Raw genomic sequence first — 20697 nt, 5'->3', positions numbered from 1 at the left:
TATCCCCCGACCTTACGACCGCATTTCTGGCTAGCGGCGCTGACAATGTACAGGAGACAGCCAGCTGTGGATTACAACACTCCCGCTGACACATTCTAAAACACTCGACAGAAACAATAAAGGAGGGCCTAGAGAAGGGAGCTTCGGGCTTTTCGCCCACGTGGTATGATGGTCAGTACTGCTAGGTAATACATTGGCAGCGGCTGAGATGTCCAGCTCAAAAATTGAAAAAAACAAAACAAAACTTTTTCATAACTCGTGCATTGCAAGATTAAAAAAAAAATGAGGGAAGCAGGGTGCAACACCTTCACGCCACGATCTTCCTGGTTGTGCCGCGTGCGACAGGCGGCTGCGCAGAGCATTAGGCCTAATGAGTCACTCGGCAACAACCGGCATCCACGCAGCACCCAGCCTAGGCATTAAAGGGGCAACGGCGAGGAGACATCCACTCTGTATGGTGGTCCTATCGCTCGCCGCACACAGCAGCTTATCGAGCGATCGGCGTCCACAGGTCCGGACGGTGTTACGACGCCCCGATCGATCGATATGTGGGGTTTAATGTCCCAAAACAACTATATGATTATGAGAGACGCCATAGTGAAGGGCTCTGGAAATTTCGACCACCTGGGGTTCTTTAACGTGCAGCCAAATCTGAGCACACGGGCCTACAACATTTCCGCCTCCATCGGAGATGCAGCCGCAGCTGGGATTTGAACCCGCGACCTGCGGGCCAGCAGCCGAGTACCTTAGCCACTAGATCATTGTGGCGGGGCAATTTCGACGCCCCGGACGGTGTTACGACGCCTCGGCGTCGAGCCGCAATACCACACAGCAACGACGCCCGCCTCCCTGAACCCAAGGAGATAGAAGAAGCTATTTATAGAAAAATCCGACCACCCACGAGGCTTCCGTACTCACTCCCTTCGGGCCTGGCCTACAATCCACGTGCTTTAAGCCTTGCTCACCCCAGGATGCAGACCGCATGGCTCTCGTCACATCTGAACAATGTTCTTAAACAACTAACTAAAAAAAAAAACTTGCGAGCAGAAAAAAATAAAAACTCGACCTGCCGACAAGTTCAAACACATCACAAAACCAATCTCCTTGCTTCTCCAACGAAGCACACTGCCGACGCTAGCAACGAGAAGTCCCTCTAGGCCTACTCTACCCCGGCTCTAACAAAAGCATGTACCAAACCGCGAAAACAGTCGTCTGACGCTCCAAGGGCTCCAAGTTGGGCCGGCAGTGTGGGGTCTCGAATTGGCGGGCGACACGCCACCACGCCCTGTAGACATGGTCAGTACCAACCAAACAACATACACACATTTATTTAACTAATTTACAACAATGATATCGCCCGCTGAATCAATACATCAATCGTTAGCAACACACTAGGACATCTGTACACAATATGACCATACACTCCATGACAAACACAATATGACCATACACTCCATGACAAACACAATAACACGATAAACACACAATAACATGACAAACACAATAACACAACAAACACACAATAATATGACAAGCATAATAACACGACAAGGCGGGTTCGCCAACACTTGTCTTACCACGAGGGTCCCTGGCGCGGACCCGTGGTGCCGAGCACCGGGGCCCACGCTAGAGACAACCGTTCGCGGCAACCGCCACGCGCAGAAGAGACTTGCTCAACTCTCGCCCGCCACCAAGGCTTGCTTTCCGCCAGGGGTCACCACCGGCGCTACAACTCTACCAACCATGATGATGATAGTAGTACTCACCGCGAACACAATGCCATCTATCGTCCGGTGGTTGTCCCCCCGAAATATGGCTTTTGGGCGAGACACATGCGCCACGCTGCGCAAACAACTTTGCAGAGGGTGTCAACACCCCCACAATCTTTTGGCGAGCGGAAGAGAAACGCATCGGGCGGTCAAGCAGCGAGCCCCGTCTGGACGTCTCGATCAGACGCTGCTAGTCCGGGGCCCATCCTGGCTTCCACAATCCCATGGACTACTAGGCTGGGCATCTCCACATCGCCCCACCTGTCCCTGGCTGCGGTTCCCCAGCGACGTTCCTGGCGAGTGCTGGCGTTGTCCCTGGTGCTGGCCAGTTGCTGTCCAAGGTTCCATTCTTAGCTGGTACAGTTCAAGCTACCCTTTGTGTCACTGTTCCTGTTGACGTCCGTGGTGTTGTGCCAGGCGCCGACACTGCTGCACTGAGCTTCTTCCTAGCCTGCATCAGCTGAGTCGGGCCACGCACCAGTCCTGACTCAGAGGAGGCAACTCACCCCCATCCTGACGCCAAGTCCACGCGGCCCTCTTCCGGCCCGCTGAGACTACGACCAGACGGCATGCGCCGCCGACTTGGTTCCGCGCACCATTGCAACCCGCCCCTTGTTCGGGGTACGCCGGACGAGAGCTCGGAGTTTCGCTCTTCAACAACTCCACACCGAAATTAACTGGTGTGGTATGAGTGTGAAACATAGTTAGTTACTTGTATGTGCATGTATATATGTTGTGTAGTGTAGTCCCGTGTTTGTGCCGATATGTATATAAAGAGGTGTCTCTTCGTCTATGGGTGTTTCCTGTGCCCGTCTGACTAACCTGCGCCCACACTTGCCTACACATACGTTCTGATGCCCAGTCGCAATGTATGCTTGTACCATGCATTATTACTGCAATATTACATGCTGTATTGTGAAGCCTGTATACAGTACGCATGTGTTTGTAAAGCATGAACGTTATTTTCAGTGATTTCCAAGCAAAGGAAGTGAGTGTAACCACATTTTCTAGCAGATACGTAGCTGTGTAGTAGAACACCTGCCTGCCACACAAAATGCCAGGGTTCAATTTTCACTCGAGCCTGGAAATTCAGGCAAACCACTTTATAAGAGACACTGATATAAGAGAGAAATGAGTAGAAGAGACATCTAATATAAGAGACAAGAATTGCTGCCCAGAGCATGCCTATTATAAAGGGGTTCAACTATACTTAGCCTATTTACTCGCATAATCCTCGCACTTTTTTTTGACGAGAAACTGATGCAAAGTTGAGCGGTGCGAGAATTACGCGGGGAAAACTTACGGGGAAGGTGGCCGCAAATCAGGATTCTCACATCAGCAACTAACAGCAAGCTTTGAGAAGCACTAATTAAAACTTGCCCCAACAATAAAAACACAGCTTCAACACAAAACAAGTTTTATTTGAGACACAAAAAGTGCAAGAAAATAGTCGAGAATTAGAATACGAAACGCAAAGCTTGTGGGCGTTGCGGGTGTAGCACTAGTGTTTTTTGCTCAACAGAAACCCTCAAAAGGTAAGCGTAGGACGTCAGTATTGGGTTAATGGCTATTTAAGAAAATCGTCTGCAGATTCCTGCAGAAGAAATAAAGTTTACCATCAATCCCAGTTTTAGGTGCACGGAAGGCCGAACGCGTCTTGGTGGCTTTCAGCTGCTGTCACCAGTAGCGAACACAAAACTCGCAGACTCCGAAGGGCCTACCGGCGGCCCTGTTGCCGTTGTTTAGTGCATGATCTATCACTTTCAGCTTGAAATTAGCTGTGTAGCTTCGGTATCGCCCCATAATGTGACAAGATTACCGACACAACATACAAAACATGCCGCAACGCGAGCTTGTCACTTTGGCTAAGATTGAATTGAATCTCCGTGCTTGATGCACAAGAGATGGCACCAGATGGTGCGTGCTATCATCATCAGTGGTTTGAATGAGCAGACGACATTATTGCGGCAGTTTTTTGGGGGTGCGATAATTACTCGAGGAAAAAAAGAAATCATATTTTTGTCGGACGATGTGGGGGGTGCGAGAATTATGCGAGTGCGAGCATTTTTCGAGTAAATACGGTATTACTCGATTTATTTGCATCTATATTTTTCAGTAATGCAAACAAAAAAAAGACACTTTTCCCTCACAATTGAAAATTCTCATGCCGACACCAAGGCAAACACCCTATTTTCTGCACTTATCAAAGCTATTGCATGGATAAAGAATTCGAACATGGACTTGGGAAGAGCGGCATGAGAGACGAGAGGAGGAAAACAAACGAAGTTAGGATTTGGAGCAAGCCCTTGCTGAGTAAAGACACCTCCCCGTTCTTTGACCACAAGTCGTCATTATTTCAACAGATGACAAAATAATTGACAGCACTGGCTCTTTCAGGCCCTGTCCACATGCGCAGGCCTTGAGCAGTCTCACGCAGTACAATAGAACATTCTATCATGGAGTGTGTACAAGATTGCACCCCAGAGAGCATGATGAAGCATGAATATATAAAAAACAGTCGGCAGGTGCTTCTACCTATCCATAATCATGGTCAGCAGGAACACCCCACCTGGATTCCCGCACACGCCACTCATTGCTGGTCAAGTGCTGCATGACATCCACCATGATTTCCTTGAAGTACAGATCAACCTGCAAGTAAACAAAATAGTGAGCTGTGGCATCATTTGCCTGCTCGTGCACTTCATTATTTCTAATGTTACGAGTGCGGTCTCCTTTCTTTTGCGACATGACAAGCCTTGTGGACCAAGCAGGAGGCACAACTTGAGAGTACCACTTGTGTTCATGGCTATTTCCTATGAGTGACTCTCCATCTTGCCAGTGATGTCACTTGAACATACATCAGCATTCTCAGCCCTCTTCTGATAATAGCCACGTAAACTCATTCTATACAAGCAGTATAACTTCAGCTGCCCAAGCCAAGAGCTCACATTTTATTTGTCAGTGAAACAAGTGTGCAACCAGCTTAGAAAGCTGTCTTGCAGAGGGTGTCAGCACTCCCACAAACCAAATAACATACACACATTCATGACCTGTTCATGAAATATTAGCGACTGAGCTACACTTGGTAGCCGTAATTGCGCACCTTTTAAACAAGAAATAAAATGAGAAAACATCTATTACAAAGAAAAAAATTAAATAAGGGTTAAAAGCAGGTAGGTGAGCCCCTAGTCCAGGGCTCCTCAGTCCAGGTTTGGTCCAAGAGCGCCACTTGGGCCTTGTTTTCTGCGCTGGCGAGCAAGGTTGATTGATATGTGGGGTTTAACGTCCCAAAACCACTATATGATTATGAGAGACGCCGGCGAGCAAGGTCTCCCACTGCTCCATCATGAATGTTTTCGCTGGAATCTGAGGCGTATTAATTTTGGCTGGCCTTAACTCACATTCCCACGCAATGTGAGCAAGTGTTGGCTGTTCTCCACACCACGGGTAAGAACCAGCGTATGCTGTTGGGTGTATCGCATGTTTTATACGCAGGTGCGGATATGTAGTATTTGCGCTTAATATGTGCTTCTTTTACACTGAGCTGAAAATGAAGTGAGGAGTATCGCCGTCGTTGTCACCGCTGCTGTTCTAAGATATGTCGAGGTGTGTGGAGAGCCTGGAGTAGCAGGTGGGTATCTGGACAAGGGACAGTCGCTTGGTGAGTAATAGCTCGAGCTGCACTGTCCGTAATATTGTTACCATTTTCTGCTATATGCCCGGAGCGCCATATGGTGCAGTGTTCCTGGTCTAGTGTTGCACCTAAGAGGCAGGCGACGCATGCAGGTACACAGCCTTAACTGGCACAAAATAACTATCAGCGTGAATTCTGCCATATTAGATCTAAAAATTACCACAACTATAAGCCAGGCTATTTTCAGACTACAGTCGATTCACGATAATTCAAACTGTGATAATTCATACCTTGGGTTAATTCAAACAAAATTCAATTTTTTTTTGTTGGCCCTCTATTCTTTCAGTGTATTTAAAAGCATCTTAATTCAAACTCCATCATTCAGTCAATTCATACTTTTTACACTTCCATGCCAGAAAATATCTGCTGCTTTCCTACTACTATTTAAAAAATTACGTGCTTAAATAATCCTATAGTCGAATCTCTATAATTCAAACTCGAAGGGGCCCGAAAATTTGTTTGAATTAAAAGAAGTTTGAATTATTGAAAGCTAAATAAACCGAGGGCTTTCCATGTAGCGGCGCATGTGCATTGAGCTAACACACGAAGGAGAAGTTTCAGAAGACTAGCATTTATTAACAAATCACAGGACGTCTGTTATTATTTTGTTGGGGGACCGTCCTATGTACGGCTGACGCAGAAGCCTATAGCTAATGTTTCAGCCGCACACAGTCGTTCCGTGCACGGTTAACGTCCCCCAACCGTAGCTTGCCTCATTGCAGCTACTACTACGGGTTCGGGCGAATAAGGCAACTGGCCAGATCAACAACAAACACTTTATTGCTAAGCGTTAGCAATCGCGCGTCACTGTCGCGGGGAGATACTACAGATAACAAAGGTGTTGACGCTTACACCTCGGTCGTGGACGTCCTCGGCTCGCAGGAGGGGTTGCGGGTTCGTCCTCCTGGGATGGTCGCTGGTGTCAGAGAGCGAGCGCCCGTTTGCCCGCTCGTTTTGTTCCCCGACCCGATTTCCCTTTCCCTGACGAGAATGGCACCTTTCCTCGCTGAGGGAGAGGGGAACCTGTTCCTGGCGCCGGGAAAGGGGGGGGGGAATCGCACGCGCCGGCCGTGGGGGAAGGGGTCCCCGCAACCAGGCGCGTGCGCTGCCCTAAAAGGGAAAGGGAGGCTGGGCGCACCTGCTCCCCACATCTCCTCCCCCCTTAAGAAGGCCCCCGAACGACAGAGACTGCAAAGAGGGAATAATTCGTTTTATTCGTCCTCTAGATAGGCCAGAAGGGCCTGGTCTACGTCCATGCCCTCGGACCGTTCGGTGTCTGCCGCGGGCACCGCCGGAGCCCCCACCGCTCTCTCACCCGCCTCCAAGGTCATTGACGCCACCTCCGGTGTCAATGCAGCCGCCACCAATGTCTCTCCCGGCCCCGCCGCCCCCCGCTCTACGGTAGCCGTTATTGATAGCGGCGCAGGCGGACTCTCGCTGGACGCGTGGCCTGAGGCAACTCTCAGCAGCCACTGCGCGAAGTCCGCCTCCTGGGCCGCCCGCGCCAGCATGGCCCGAACCGCGGCGCCGGAGCGCTCCTGGGATGATTCGCGGCTGGATGGTTGGGTAGCCTGGGTGCGGTGCCGGTGTAATTTCCCCAATTCGTGGGAGTTATGGATCACCACGGCGCCGCACTCGCAGAACCGCGTCCCTGCGGGCACTGGAAGGCAAGCCCCGTTAGCCCTCCGGTCCGCGTCCTCTACCGTGCGCCCCTGAAAAGGGCGATACAGGTGCGCTGGGGCGACCCCAACTCGGGCCCTTTCCTGCCGGCGCCAGGGCCTCGAGGAGACGTAAGACACCGGAGGGTCGCCTCCATCCTGGCTGGTCCAGGTTGCCACGTCTCGGTGGTTGCGGCCGTGAGGCGATGCGGTCGGCTCGCCGCGTTGGGACCCTGGTCTCGTTCCCTGTGAACCGGCGGGTCGTGATGGTGACGGCGAAGCCGAGAGTTGGTGACCAGGCGGCAGCGCGCGCGGACCCCCTCGGTGGCGGCGGCTCGAGTGGCTCTGCCTCGGCGTTCGCGGCCGGGCCGCAGTGGGGTAGGGCTGCCATGTGGACGTTGGTGGGGGTGGGGGCTGGCCGTAAGGAGGTGGTCTCCTCTCCTTGCTGTTCCGGCGGTGCTGTTCCCAATGGCGCTCCATCTGTTCGGTGAGAGTGATACAGATAAAGAACGACAGGTTAACAATCGCACATGTGTTGCGCGCTAACCCTTGCACCCCGCGTCGAACATATCAAACGCGGCCTACCGTGCACAGTTGCCTCCGACTGTTACGCAGGAAGTAGCGCGGTTCTGGGCTCCTGACCCGGTGTCGAACCATCTCACCCGCCGCGCGCGGCTTGGAGGGGGACTGACCGTAGTCCTCATGCGCCTCCCGTGCTATGTAGCGTTTCAAGTCACATACATGCACCGGTCCGCCGCTCGGTTTGCCTTTCATGTTCGCGAGTCGATAAACGAGCGAAGAAACTTTCTCTCGCACTCGGTACGGCCCGGACCATTTCGGTGCCAGCGAGGCAGCAAACTGTTTGCTAGCATTACTGAGAACATGATGGCGCCGCATCACCAGATCGCCCACTTCGTAGTGTACGTTCCTACGCGTGCGGTCATACTGCGCCTTCTGCTGTGCCCTAGCAGTGCGGAGATTATGTCGAGCTTTATGTAAAGCTTCCGCTAGCTTCTCGCGCAGCTGCGTTGCGTATTCAGCGCGTGCTGATGTCGCCACTGGCACTCCACTGCGGTCCGCGAGTACGGTCTCCATCGGATTCGGCAGTTCTCTCCCCAAGTTCAGAGAAGAAGGCGCATACCCAGTCGATCGGTTTACGGTCGATCGTAATGCAAAACCGATCTCTGGAAGATAGGTATCCCAGTCCTTATGTCTTTCAGAGAACGCGACAAGCATGTGCTTGATGTTGCGATTGACTCGCTCCGTGGGGTTCGACTGAGCATGGTAGGTGGTTGTTTTCTTGTGCTTAATGCCCAACGCGGCGCACGTGTCAACAAACACCTTCGCAGTGAAATAAGACGCGTTGTCTGTAATCAACTGCTCGGGGAACCCGAACCTGGTAAAAACCTCCATCAACTTCTCTAAAATCACTCGAGCCGTCAGCTTCCTAAGGGGAAAAAGTTCTACCCATTTAGTGAAGTGATCCGTGATCACCAGCAAGAACTTATTTCTGCTAGGAGTTGAGGGGTACGGGCCCATTACGTCACACGCTGCGATTTGCCAGGGAGTCTGACTGTTAATCGGTTGCATGAGGCCGGGCGGACGTCCTCCTCGCGGCTTGACGCTTTGGCACACACGACATGAACGGGCGTAGCGAATCACATCCCGCTTCATACCTGGCCAGGTAGCGAGGCGACACAACTTAGCGTAAGTCTTAGGGCCGCTCGCATGCCCACCAATGCACGAGTCATGAAAGTAGCGAAGAAGCGCTCCTCTCAACGCGCGCGGTATCACGACTTTAAATGACTCACTTGTGTCATCGTCGGATGGAATGTACCTCAGCAGGACGCCGTCAGAATCTAGCAGATATGAATCCAGCGCGCTCACAGCACTACCAGCTGTTGCCGAGCGCTCCGCACCGACAGCAATACCAGCTGCCCCCTTGTGCGCGGTGGCCTCACTACCACCCGGCTCCCGGAGCCCGTCGAACACCTTTCGACAAAATGGATCTTTCTGCTGAGCTTCTAACAGCTCCCTTCTGCTGAAAACAATCCCTGCGCTAACGACAGCCTCTACGTGGTTCACGCTCTTAGCTCGAACTAACGTTTGCTCCGCTGTTTGCGTTAGCGCGAGTGTCTCGCTCTCAGTTCGTTCCGAATTAGTCGCGTGACTTGCCTCGTGTCGAACTGGAGCACGCGATAGTGCGTCGGCCGCGGCATTGTTCTTACCCTTGCGGTAGCGGACGGTGAAGTCATAACGCTGCAGCAACAATGCCCAACGCGCCAATCGGCCACTTGGTTCGTTCAAACGCCTCAACCACGTGAGCGCCATGTGGTCCGTTTCAATCACAAACGCAACTCCGTCTATGTAAAAGTCAAACTTACGGAGAGCAAAAACTATCGCCAGACACTCTTTCTCGGTTACTGAGTAGTTCCTCTCCGCCGGTGTCAACGTACGGCTCGCGAACGCAATCGGTCGGAGGGAACCTCCATGCTCCTGAAGCAAAATTGCTCCTAAGCCCAGGTCGCTTGCATCGGTGTGAATAACAAACTCCCTGTTCAAATCGGGTAGCTGCAGCTGAGCCGTGTTGGCCAGCAACTTCGTGAGGCGACGCAGTGCGGCCTCTTGCTCTTGGCTCCAAGCCCAACGCTCACCATTCCTCAAGAGCTTCGTTAAAGGCGCCTGCACTGCCGCGCAATCTGGAATGAATTGGCGATAAAAATTCACCATCCCCAAAAAGCGCCTCAGCTCACCGACATTGTTCGGCGATGGATAGCTCACTATCGCTTCAAGCTTACCCTTATCCGGCAAAATGCGACCCTCGTCAAGCGTAAATCCCAATAATGTTATTCGGGTCGCCGCTATCTGAGCTTTGTTTGGGTTCAAAGTGATGCCCGCAGACCTCAGCCGTTCTAGAACGTCTCTCAAGTGGCGCACGTGCTCTTCGAACGTTTTCGAGTAAACCACTATGTCGTCTAGATATGCGAGTGCGTGCTGCCACTTTGCATCTCCCAAAACACGGTCCATTAGCCTCTGATACGTAGCGGGAGCGCCCACCAAGCCAAACGACATTCTCCTGAATTGGAAAAGTCCTCTGTGGCACGTGAAAGCTGACTTCTCTTTATCCCGCTCGTCCATCTCAACCTGAAAATATCCGCGGCTAGCATCGAGCGTTGTGAAGTACTTCGCCCCGCCTAGATTGGATACTAACGATGAAATGGAGGGAAGAGGATACGCGTCCTTCTTCGTAATTTCATTCAGCCTGCGGTAGTCTACACAAAGGCGATACGTATCATCTTTCTTTGGAACTAGAACTACCGGGAAACCCCATGGGCTGTTTGACCTCTCAACTACGCCTGTTTCGATGAGTTCGTCCAAGGCGGCGTCTAGTGCTTTCCGCTTAGCTAAGCTGATTGGTCGGGGATTGCATTTCCAAGGGCGTGCATCACCCGTGTCAATTCTATGCTTAACCAGCGTAGTGCGGCCGGGACAGTCAGTAAACATCGCGTCATATTCGTACAACAGCGACGACAGCTGCGCTCGTTCCCCCTCTAGTAGGCTCTGTGCCTGTACCAAAAGCGGGTGCACTGCCCTTTCCTGCAGCGCAGCACATTGCTCCGGCGGGGCGTTTACTCGCTTTCTCGGCGCGCTTTCCTCCTCGCGTACTCGCGCCTCTCCCTGCGATTGGCATGCTTTTGTCAATGCGGAGGCCTTCGAGAAAAGCTTCAGCGCGTCTCCGTCGCGCTCTCGGTAACCACCGTTTGCAATGTCAATGACAATACCCGACTTAGCGAGGAAGTCTCGACCCAGGATTAGAGACATTGACAGCCCTGGAAGATGCACGAAACGTTGTCGCCTCACGCGTCTGTCCCAGCGGATCACTAGCCTAGCCGCGCCGCTCGATTGTGCTGTGCCCGTAGCTAGACGGAAGATGGTGTTGCTTTGCCTCAAGCGGATGTTGTTCTCGCGGAGATGGTGCAACACATCGTCACCGAATAAAGAAGCGCTTGCCCCAGTATCCAAAAGTGCTACGAACTTTTTCCGAGCTATCGTTAACTCGATTAGCGGCGCGGGCGAGTCTACGGCATCACCTGCGCGACAGACCGACGGTGCAAGTGATCCGAACGCATCGGTAGGATTACTAATCGCCGCGCGGGGTCCCATGTGGATCACCGGCGGCGCCGTCCGTTTCCCGAACCGCGCGTTTGCTCCTGACCCGGCGTGCGGTCGCATTCGCGAGCGATGTGCCCTGGCGCGCCGCACCGATAGCAAGGACCGCGGACACCACGCCGGTTCGCTCGTAACTCGCCTCGATCAGGTGGTCCTCGCTCTGGATTGCGCCGCTCGTTAGGCCTCGCGTCAACCACGTGCTCCTGCCTTGGAATGTCACGCGCAGGGGCGGCGTGTGCCGTACGGAGCGCGTAAGCGTAGGGGTCTAAAGCGCGGTTTGACAGCTCCCAACCGCGTGACACGTGCTCATCAGCGTACGATGCTGATGCGTTACCCCTAAACGCTTCTGAAGTCACTGCGCCGCCGTTCCATGCACAGCGAGGCTCGATTGACTGCGCGGCGGGCGGAGGGGGGCGATACGAACGCGCTGCGAGGATGTCCCCTTGTATGCGCTTCGCCTCGGTGGCGAGCTCTTCGAGGTCTGCGAACCTGCATCCCCTGAAGTGCGCCGCGAAAGTCGGGTGCGCCTGTCGGGTAACACGCTCGACCTTTTCCGCGTTGGTGGCGTGAGGGTTCGCGAGACGATACAATTCGTCCATCGCCCGTACGTATTCCAGCAAGGATTCGTCCGGATGCTGGGTGCGCAGCTCCAACTCCCTCCGCAAACGCCACTCATAATTAGCCGGTAGGAATTCGCCGCGAAAGCTTTCGCGGAACTCTTCTACCGTACGGGCGCGATGTCCGGTTAGTCGGAACCACCGAGCCGCTTGCTCCGTGAGCGACACCGGGACCACGCGCTCGAGAAGTTCGGCATCAGAAAGACCCGTCGCCTGCTGATAATGGAGCAACCGGTCGAGATACTCGTTGGCGCTCTTGCAGTCGTGGTAACCCGTGTAGGTCGGAACGTCTACCTTGACACGTGGTCGCACATTTTGCACGGGGGCCTGCGCTGTGTTCTGCAGGGCGCTCGCGAGGCTCTGCATAACTGACAGCGCATTCTGTAAGAGTACCTCGCTCGAGGGCAAACTGTTGCCCGAAGACTCGCCTATAGTTGAGGCGCGTGTCGTAACTTGTGGCGGCGCCTCTCTGTTCGCGTCGCGAGATGCCGGAGCGCCATGCGGGCCGCTCTCCGTCGTAGGCCTACTCTCTGCTAACGCGGTCTCTGCACCCTCCTGATCATCCCGCGTGAAACGACCAAGCTCTACGCTGTCGGAAAGTCCTAACAGTACCCCCGCGTTAGCCAAAGGATCGCCACTCTGCGACGCGACATCCGACAACATTGACAAATCTTGGAATTCCGACATGCCTATTATCCTACGTGTGGAAGAGCGCCCTGGCACTTGCTCGCGTCCACAGAACTAGCCGCGTTGCCAAATTCGTTACGTTGGGCGCCAGATGTTGGGGGACCGTCCTATGTACGGCTGACGCAGAAGCCTATAGCTAATGTTTCAGCCGCACACAGTCGTTCCGTGCACGGTTAACGTCCCCCAACCGTAGCTTGCCTCATTGCAGCTACTACTACGGGTTCGGGCGAATAAGGCAACTGGCCAGATCAACAACAAACACTTTATTGCTAAGCGTTAGCAATCGCGCGTCACTGTCGCGGGGAGATACTACAGATAACAAAGGTGTTGACGCTTACACCTCGGTCGTGGACGTCCTCGGCTCGCAGGAGGGGTTGCGGGTTCGTCCTCCTGGGATGGTCGCTGGTGTCAGAGAGCGAGCGCCCGTTTGCCCGCTCGTTTTGTTCCCCGACCCGATTTCCCTTTCCCTGACGAGAATGGCACCTTTCCTCGCTGAGGGAGAGGGGAACCTGTTCCTGGCGCCGGGAAAGGGGGGGGGAATCGCACGCGCCGGCCGTGGGGGAAGGGGTCCCCGCAACCAGGCGCGTGCGCTGCCCTAAAAGGGAAAGGGAGGCTGGGCGCACCTGCTCCCCACAATTTGAAGTATTCAGTGATGCGCATTTGCACACGTTTGTCTTGCAGCAAGTCAATCAATTTTGCACGCAGCTTGCGCAGCATTTCTACTTCGGCTTCAGTATTCTCCTGGCAAGAGAAGTTGAGCGCGGAAATGCCCTGTGCCAACACTTTCCAAAGACGACGACAACGACTGCGGAGTCTCTCCGCTACGCAGCCGCAGCATGGCCAGCACGTGACAAGAAACGGGGAGCGTCTCCACACGGAGAGAAGCAGATCGGCATTTGAGAGAAAACCAACACTCCACGGCAGTTTTTTTTTTGTTTTAGACCCCCCCCCTCAAGGCACAGAGCCGTGCTGCCGCAAGGGGCAAAGGCTGCAGAAGATAGTGCCTTTTTCCTTTCCTTAAACCACACATTCATTCAACCCAGCGACAGCTTTTTTTTTTTCCTCCTTTTTATTTTGCACGTTCGAAGGAGAAGGGTCTTCACGTGGCAGGGACGAAAAAGGGAGAAGCGTGACACAGGCGTGTCACAGATCAGCATTTGAGAGAGAACAAACGTTTCAACGCAGCCTTTTCTTTAGTTTTCATTTCTTTTGTGCGCAGCGTTGAGGTGTCGCAGGTGCCGCCCCGAGATTGGGCGGGGTGCTGAGAGCATTTTCAGAGCCCGGTATGTTCGAATTAACCGTCACAAGTGCTTGCGTATTCGAATTACCGGGCATTTTCGCCCATTAGAATACACATAGCTTTGATGGGACCCTATCATGAGTTCGAATTAACCGGAAGTTCGAATTAAGTGTGTTCGAATTATTGAGATTCGACTGTAATAGTCTAAAAATAAAAAAATAAGCACCTGAGGCCTTCAACAAAAAAGGAGCCCCGCCGCGGTGGTCTAGTGGCTAAGGTACTCGGCTGCTGACCCGCAGGTCGCGGGTTCGATTCCCGGCTGCGGCGGCTGCATTTCCGATGGAGGCGGAAATGTTGGAGGCCCGTGTACTCAGAATTGCGTGCACGTTAAAGAACCCCAGGTGGTCAAAATTTCCGAAGCCTTCCACTACGGCGTCTCTCATAATCAAATGGTGGTTTTGGGACGTTAAACCCCACAAATCAATCAACGAAAAAGGCTTTGCAAGTAAACAAATGTTTGAAACGAAGCACATGCATGGTAAACCATGATGCTTCTCAACTGGTATAGAGAGCTTTGTGCTGAAGGCACATAGCTATAGCAATTGAAGAAGGAGTTGGCAAGTCACAATTTCTTTGAAAGGAATGATCAGCAGTAAATGGCCAATAAACTTGTTGACTTTACACCTCTGCTTTCTGTTCACTGCATGCAGTTAGGGCTTAAAACACCAAAAATATTTTTAAATGTGATAAAATCAATGCCAAATCATAATGTGTGGTGTCACATCACCCAGAGTCATCTATCTGGTAATTCAAACTTATTGATAATTCAAACAAATTTCAGAGGTCTCTTCGAGTTTGAATTAACGAGAGTCGACTGTACATGGGAAATGAGCTCAAGTTCTCAGGTTGTTCATTTGAAACAGCATGTCCTGATAATTGCCGGCAAATGCCAACAGTTTCAATATAATAGCCCATTGAGAAACTGTTTATTAGAGAACAACATTAAAACACTACAAAACTAGCAAGCTTTGCCTTTATTCAACTCTTTTTGTAGCATGAATGTACAGATCGACCAATAGTGATCATAGGTTGGCAAAACTACTCATGCGTCACTCATTCAAGCTGAAATTAGGCTGCGAGTCCAAGTGGGTCAGTAAAATTTTTGAGAGCTTGAGCCCGAGTTAGTTTGGCTGAGTAGGATTCTGGTGAGTGATTGGTCAGGATTTTGATGAGTCTGTGTATGCCTTGCTGATTACAATCTCAATGAGTCTCAGATTGAGCGAGCCATTAGCAAATGAGTAGGGGTGAACTCAATTGTTTCATCAACCTATTGACATCACCATTGTGTAATCATAATTTTTAGTCCTGAGAACAATATTGAGTGATTATTTTTATTCACTCCATAGCGTGTGCGAATGGTCATGCCTGTTTTATGCGTTCATATAATTTTAGATGAAGGTGCATGCATATGCCACGGTTGACGAACATATAGAACGAAACCACTTTTTTTCAATATTATGTCTGTCTTGGGGACACTTCACATACCCGACGGTAGAATTCCTTGGCTTGAAGGACAAAGATAAAGACTTGTATTGACTGAAATTCTAGTACTAATAGTAATGGTCGTTGCACTGTACCCACCTGTGCACCGTGCTAGAACTGAATGAACCTGATATAATCAATGAACTTATTCGTAACTTGCAAGCGCTCCCGCTAATTGCATTAGAACCCACTGAATTCAGTGCCTTTTTCCCGAAGCAGACCTTTGTTGAGGGTGATGGCAAATGAAGCAAGCTAAGCAAGTGCACCAAGAGAAAACGAACACTACGATAAAGAGAATGATGGTCTTCATTTTTTTTCTGTGTGCGTTTTCTTTTGTTCAGACAATTGTTTGCATAATTTACACAGGACCAGCTAGACCAGCAGTTTCTGCTTCAACCATACATACTCGTAATCATATTATCCACTCATCTCGAATGCAACTATTATCGGCTTTATATCCCCACACACTGGCTTTTACTCTTGCTACAGCCCTTAGAGAGGTTTATTCACCGAAGTACAGCAAAACTCCTTCGGTCTCTGAACAAAAGTCCAGCAATCATGGATAACTAATATTTGAATGGATAAGACGAAAAGATGCTAAGAAGTGAACTGATTATGTTAAATATTTGCATTAAAGAACAAAATACCAATTCTATGATAACACAACACAGAGTCCAAGATTGGTAATGCACTCCTCCGATTCAATCCAAAATTGATGGCATAGTTCCAACGCCCACAGCTGTCCATAACACTTCCTTGGTATGTATTAGGTCACTCTTTCGATCCCAGTAGTAGTGGTGCAATTCCTACATTCAAAGCATGCTTTTCCAACAAAAAAGATCTATCCTGTGCAAGTTTCACCCTCAGCAACCTGCCAGCTCTGGCACTGCAATATTATCACGATACATTGCATAGTTTGCAAAATTAATATGCCACACAATGTGTTTATAGAGTTTGCCTTTCACAAACTGTGACAATATGCAAACAACAATTTATGCCATACCGACTACAGAACATCCTTGTGGTTTTGTGAGCAAAATGAAATGGGATCTTTCTCCACAGCCCACATAAAAATAGGATGTGAATTCCCACTTGTAAATTGGGTTTCCAACTTCGATTTTAGCAAGAAACTGCTCTTCAAGGGGTGGGCTTCCTATTTCAGCTGAAAATAAAGCCCATTTCTAGCTGGAAATATAACTTCCAAACTGGGACTGGGAAACGTCAACCTGGAAATGACTTGCCAGTCAGGAATCATTTCCATTTCCAGATTGAAGTTTTCTAGTCCCTGTTTGGAACATATATTTTTAGCTGGAAATTCTTCCAGATTCAGTTGGAAAATAATTTGCTCAATCAGCATGAAAAGGCGAAGAAGTGATTAGTTGAGAAAAAAATTGCAGCTAAACGAAAAATTTCTCTACAGTGAAACCCCGTTAATGCGAGCCTGCCGGGGATGGCAGCATAACTACGCACTAAAGATACTATAGATTAACCACCAGCCGCAGCCAACAAAGGAAGAAACTCAGTGCCACGAGAAATATTGGCTGAAGTGCCCACAGAAAAGCCATTTCTTTCCTTTTGCCAAAGTACCAGAATGTTTCTTACTATTGCACAACTGCCAGATAGCACGCGGTGGCGACGCCGATGAGCATTTCAAAACTACGCCGGGATCCGCAGTGTGCTACAGCGACAGAACAGACACATTCGGCTGTCCGTGATAGTTTTTCCGTGGTTTGCTTTCTAGCCAAACCTGATGCAATTTTTTTAACCCGGTACAGTCGCGGAAAGCCAAATCATTTACTGCATAGTTAGTTGCGTGCAGCACTTCACTCACTCTGCGTACACCGTGACTGCCAATCTGCTTGCTGTAAACTAGACCCTCTCCGCTTCAGGCCATGCACAGATTCAGTGAGTAGCCTGCTGGGTTAACGCGGCGACGAAGAGCTTTCTGCAAGTAATGCGCTCTCCTTGATGCTCTAGAAGTCCTGGCAGCGGATGGAGGCGCGTTTGGGCTGTTGCTAAACAAAAGCGTCCAGCATAATAACAACAGTGCTACGCTCCCTGTATGGTGCACGTGTTGGTATAACGAAGCAAGGTTTCGTTCTCGGTGCCCGCTACCCTCAATGCTAAACTCTGTGACAACGAGCTGCTTGCATTTCTGTAAGGCGGTGCATGCTTGATCACGGTCACGAAAAACGAAGCGGCAGTGATCAGCGGCCCAGCGCGTTCAGGTAGTCGCCTACTAAAAGCGTGCAGTAGGTGGTGGTAGTGGTTAGAAGATGAGAAAAGGCACCTAATTTCTGCTACCCTGTCGGGAGCACAGCGCAGTGCCCAAAGCTTGCTCTTTTGTTGCTTTGCAGCCATAAACCTAATATTCTCATCGTTTGTCTCTCCGGCAGCATTTGATCTCCTATGCTTAGTTGTATGGCTAATTTGTTTCTATAATTTCTGCCATGAATGCGAATAAATTCTGATTTATCTGGTGCACATGTCATGCCATTATTTTCAGCAAATGCCTAGACAGTGTCGATCGCTTCTTGAAAAGTTTGCTCCTTCATTCCCAGTGAGCCATGGTTCACCCCCAGAGTGATATCATCGGCGTAGAGCGCGAATTAGAGGTCAGGGATTTGCTCCAGCTGCTTTGCTAGTCGATTCATTGTATATTAAAGAGGAGTGGAGAAAGTACTGCGCCTTGCGGTGTGCCTCTATTTGGCATTGAAAATTTTTGGGAGCGTATGTTCTCCATGCCAATGGTTGCTGTGCTGTTGAAAAGAAATGATTTGATATAGCAAAATGTTCGAGCACCACAATTCAATAATTGAAGCTCTTCCAGTACAAGTCTATGAGAGATTGTATCGAATTCCTGCCTCAAATCCAGCACTGCGACTACGTTCTCGCCTCCAGTGGTTACATTCTGAATCACTTCATCTTTTATTCGCAAGAATATATCTTGCGTAGACAAATACTGTCTGAATCCATACATTTTGTGAGACAGATAATTCTCTCTTTCTATATACAGTTAAACCTTGTTATAACGAGACGGGCTATAACGAAATAATGGATATAACGAGCAAATCCTAATTCCCCTTGAAAGTCCCCATACAAACCAGTGTATTCAAAACCTCATTTTAACGAGGCGAAATTTGCCTGTTATGGGATATAACGAACAAATTTTGTTAGGAAGTAAAATTTTGAGCCGATGTCAGGACAGTGCACAATGCGAATTTGAGACGGCGCGCAACGCGAGAACTGTATTTGGCAGTTCAAAACTCCCGCCACACGCCCTTCAGCAACGCGCACAAAGCAGACGGCACGCGCTGTTTCCGGAGGAGAGGTCGCTGCACGTGCGCCGCTTGGCTACCACCGACAGCGGAGCGCTCCGCAGCTCCGCGAAAGTCTCGCCCTTTTCTTTTCTCTTGTGTCTTTATATTCTTCCTCTCCCCTTTCTCATGGCGCTGACGCGCGCTTCCGAATCTTACATACCCCCTTCCCCTTGAGTAACCGGTTCCTAGAGGGCAGCGCAAAAGAGCGCCTCTTCCTCTTCACAGTCACTCTCTCTGCAAGTGTTGTCGCTCGCCGATGTGAGCCGCGTTGCTTTTGCGTGCGTGTTTCTTCTTTTTTCCGATCGCTTCCGCCTTATCTTTTATCGTGCTGCGCTCGTGATTCCAGCAACATGAATGCGCCAGGCGGGAAGCGAAAGTGCATAACGCTAGATCAGAAGGCGGCTATGATAAGAGCCGTCGAATCGGGGACCAAGAAAGACAACGTGGCAAGAGACTTTGGCATATCGACAAGCACACTGTCAACCATCTTGAGCAAGCAGGAGTCCATCATCGACGCTGTTGCACGTGGCGTGAAAGGAAGCGCTAAGAGGATGAGGGCACTTGCCTTTGAAGCGGTCGAAAGGGCCGTTTTTGAATGGTTCTTGGACACGCAGGCCGTGAATCTGCCGGTGAGCGGCGCCTTGCTGCAAAGAAAAGCGAGAGACTTTGCCTGCATCATGGGCTATGACAACTTCGTAGCAAGTTCGGGTTGGCTCCAACGCTTCAAGAAGCGCCACGACATTGTCCGGAGAGCGGTCTGCGGCGAATCACTATTTGTCGACGAAGCAGAGGCTACCAAGTGGGCGAAAGAAAACATCGTGTGGCTGCCAGAAAAATACAGCGCGGAGGATATTTTTAACGCGGACGAAACCGCTCTCTTTTTCAAGATGTTGCTGCACAAGACGTTAGCCCTTAAAAGCGAGCCGTGCCATGGCGGCAAACAAAGTAAGCTGCGGATCACTGTGCTACTTTGTGCAAACATGACCGGCTCTGAGAAGCTGCCAATTTTCGTAATTGGCAAAAGTGCATCCCCTCGCTGCTTTAAGGGGAAGAGGCAGCTCCCAGTCAAGTACGTAGCCAATCGCAAAGCCTGGATGACCTGGGAGATTTTTTCAAAATGGCTTTGCGAATGGGACGAGAAGCTGGCAAAGGCGAACAGCAAGGTGTGCCTTGTTTTAGCTAACTGCACCGCCCACCATACCACTGCCGTGCTTCAAAACATCGAGCTGCTGTTCTTTCCTGCCAACTGCACAGCAAAAATGCAGCCGCTTGACCAAGGCGTGATTATGTCGCTGAAGGCAGGTTACCGCAAGCGTGTGATAGACAAGCTCCTGCTCAACATGAGGATGAAGCGAGACACCGATGTTGACTTGTACGCTGCGCTCGAAATGCTTCAGGCAGCGTGGATGAGTGTGACGGCGACCACGATCGCAAACTGCTTTCGACACGCCTCATTTGCCGCCGCACCAGATGCCAGCGATGAGCCATCAGACGAGCCCACTGTGCCGGATGGTTTTGCCACATCAGACGAAGTCACTGCATCATGGACGGCACTTCGCGACGCCGGTGTCGTGCCTGACAGCGAGTCGTTTTGCGACTATCCGAGTGCGGACTCGGAAGTGGTGGCAATGGAGCAGCTCCTGAATGACGATATTATGCGCACTGTCAGTGATCGTAACGAAACCAGTGACAATGACTCTGTCGACGAGCAGGAGACAAACGTGCCGACGGCGTCGGAGGCATTAGATGCGGTGGACGTACTGTGCCGCTACTTCGGCGCTCACGAGGGCGGCGAAGATGGCTTGAACATTGCGGCCGCAGCTGAGCAAGCCATCGTTCGCATCAGGAAGATGCATCGTTTAATTACGGACTTCTTTGCAGCTCTGCCTGAAATGCAAGCTGTGCATTTTGAAGTGCATTAAAACAAGTGCATGACTTTTTCCTTTTTATTTGGGAATGCGGTTATTTTGTTGCATACCACCGTGCGGCGGGATGCTATT

At 50.8% G+C, this 20697-nt stretch overlaps 1 protein-coding gene across 8 annotated transcripts in view; it reads right to left on the bottom strand.

Moving 5' to 3' along the window:
* The window catches only part of LOC119178803 (proteasome adapter and scaffold protein ECM29), an 881180-nt gene that overhangs the window by 351305 nt on the left and 509178 nt on the right, over positions 1 to 20697 (bottom strand). For all 8 annotated transcript variants that reach the window (XR_012895350.1, XM_075895092.1, XM_075895224.1 and 5 more), the window contains one exon: positions 4339 to 4418. Coding sequence is in view for 7 of the 8 variants with exons in the window: in XM_075895092.1 (XP_075751207.1) it covers positions 4339 to 4418 (80 nt within the window). In the remaining variant the exon portion in view is untranslated. The remainder of the gene's footprint in view (positions 1 to 4338; positions 4419 to 20697) is intronic.

Source organism: Rhipicephalus microplus, chromosome 1, assembly GCF_043290135.1.
Source record: "Rhipicephalus microplus isolate Deutch F79 chromosome 1, USDA_Rmic, whole genome shotgun sequence".
In the NCBI taxonomy this organism is placed as follows: Eukaryota; Metazoa; Arthropoda; class Arachnida; order Ixodida; family Ixodidae; genus Rhipicephalus; species Rhipicephalus microplus.
The sequence above is the reverse complement of the archived record's forward strand: the minus strand, read 5'-3'. Positions and strand labels throughout refer to the sequence as shown.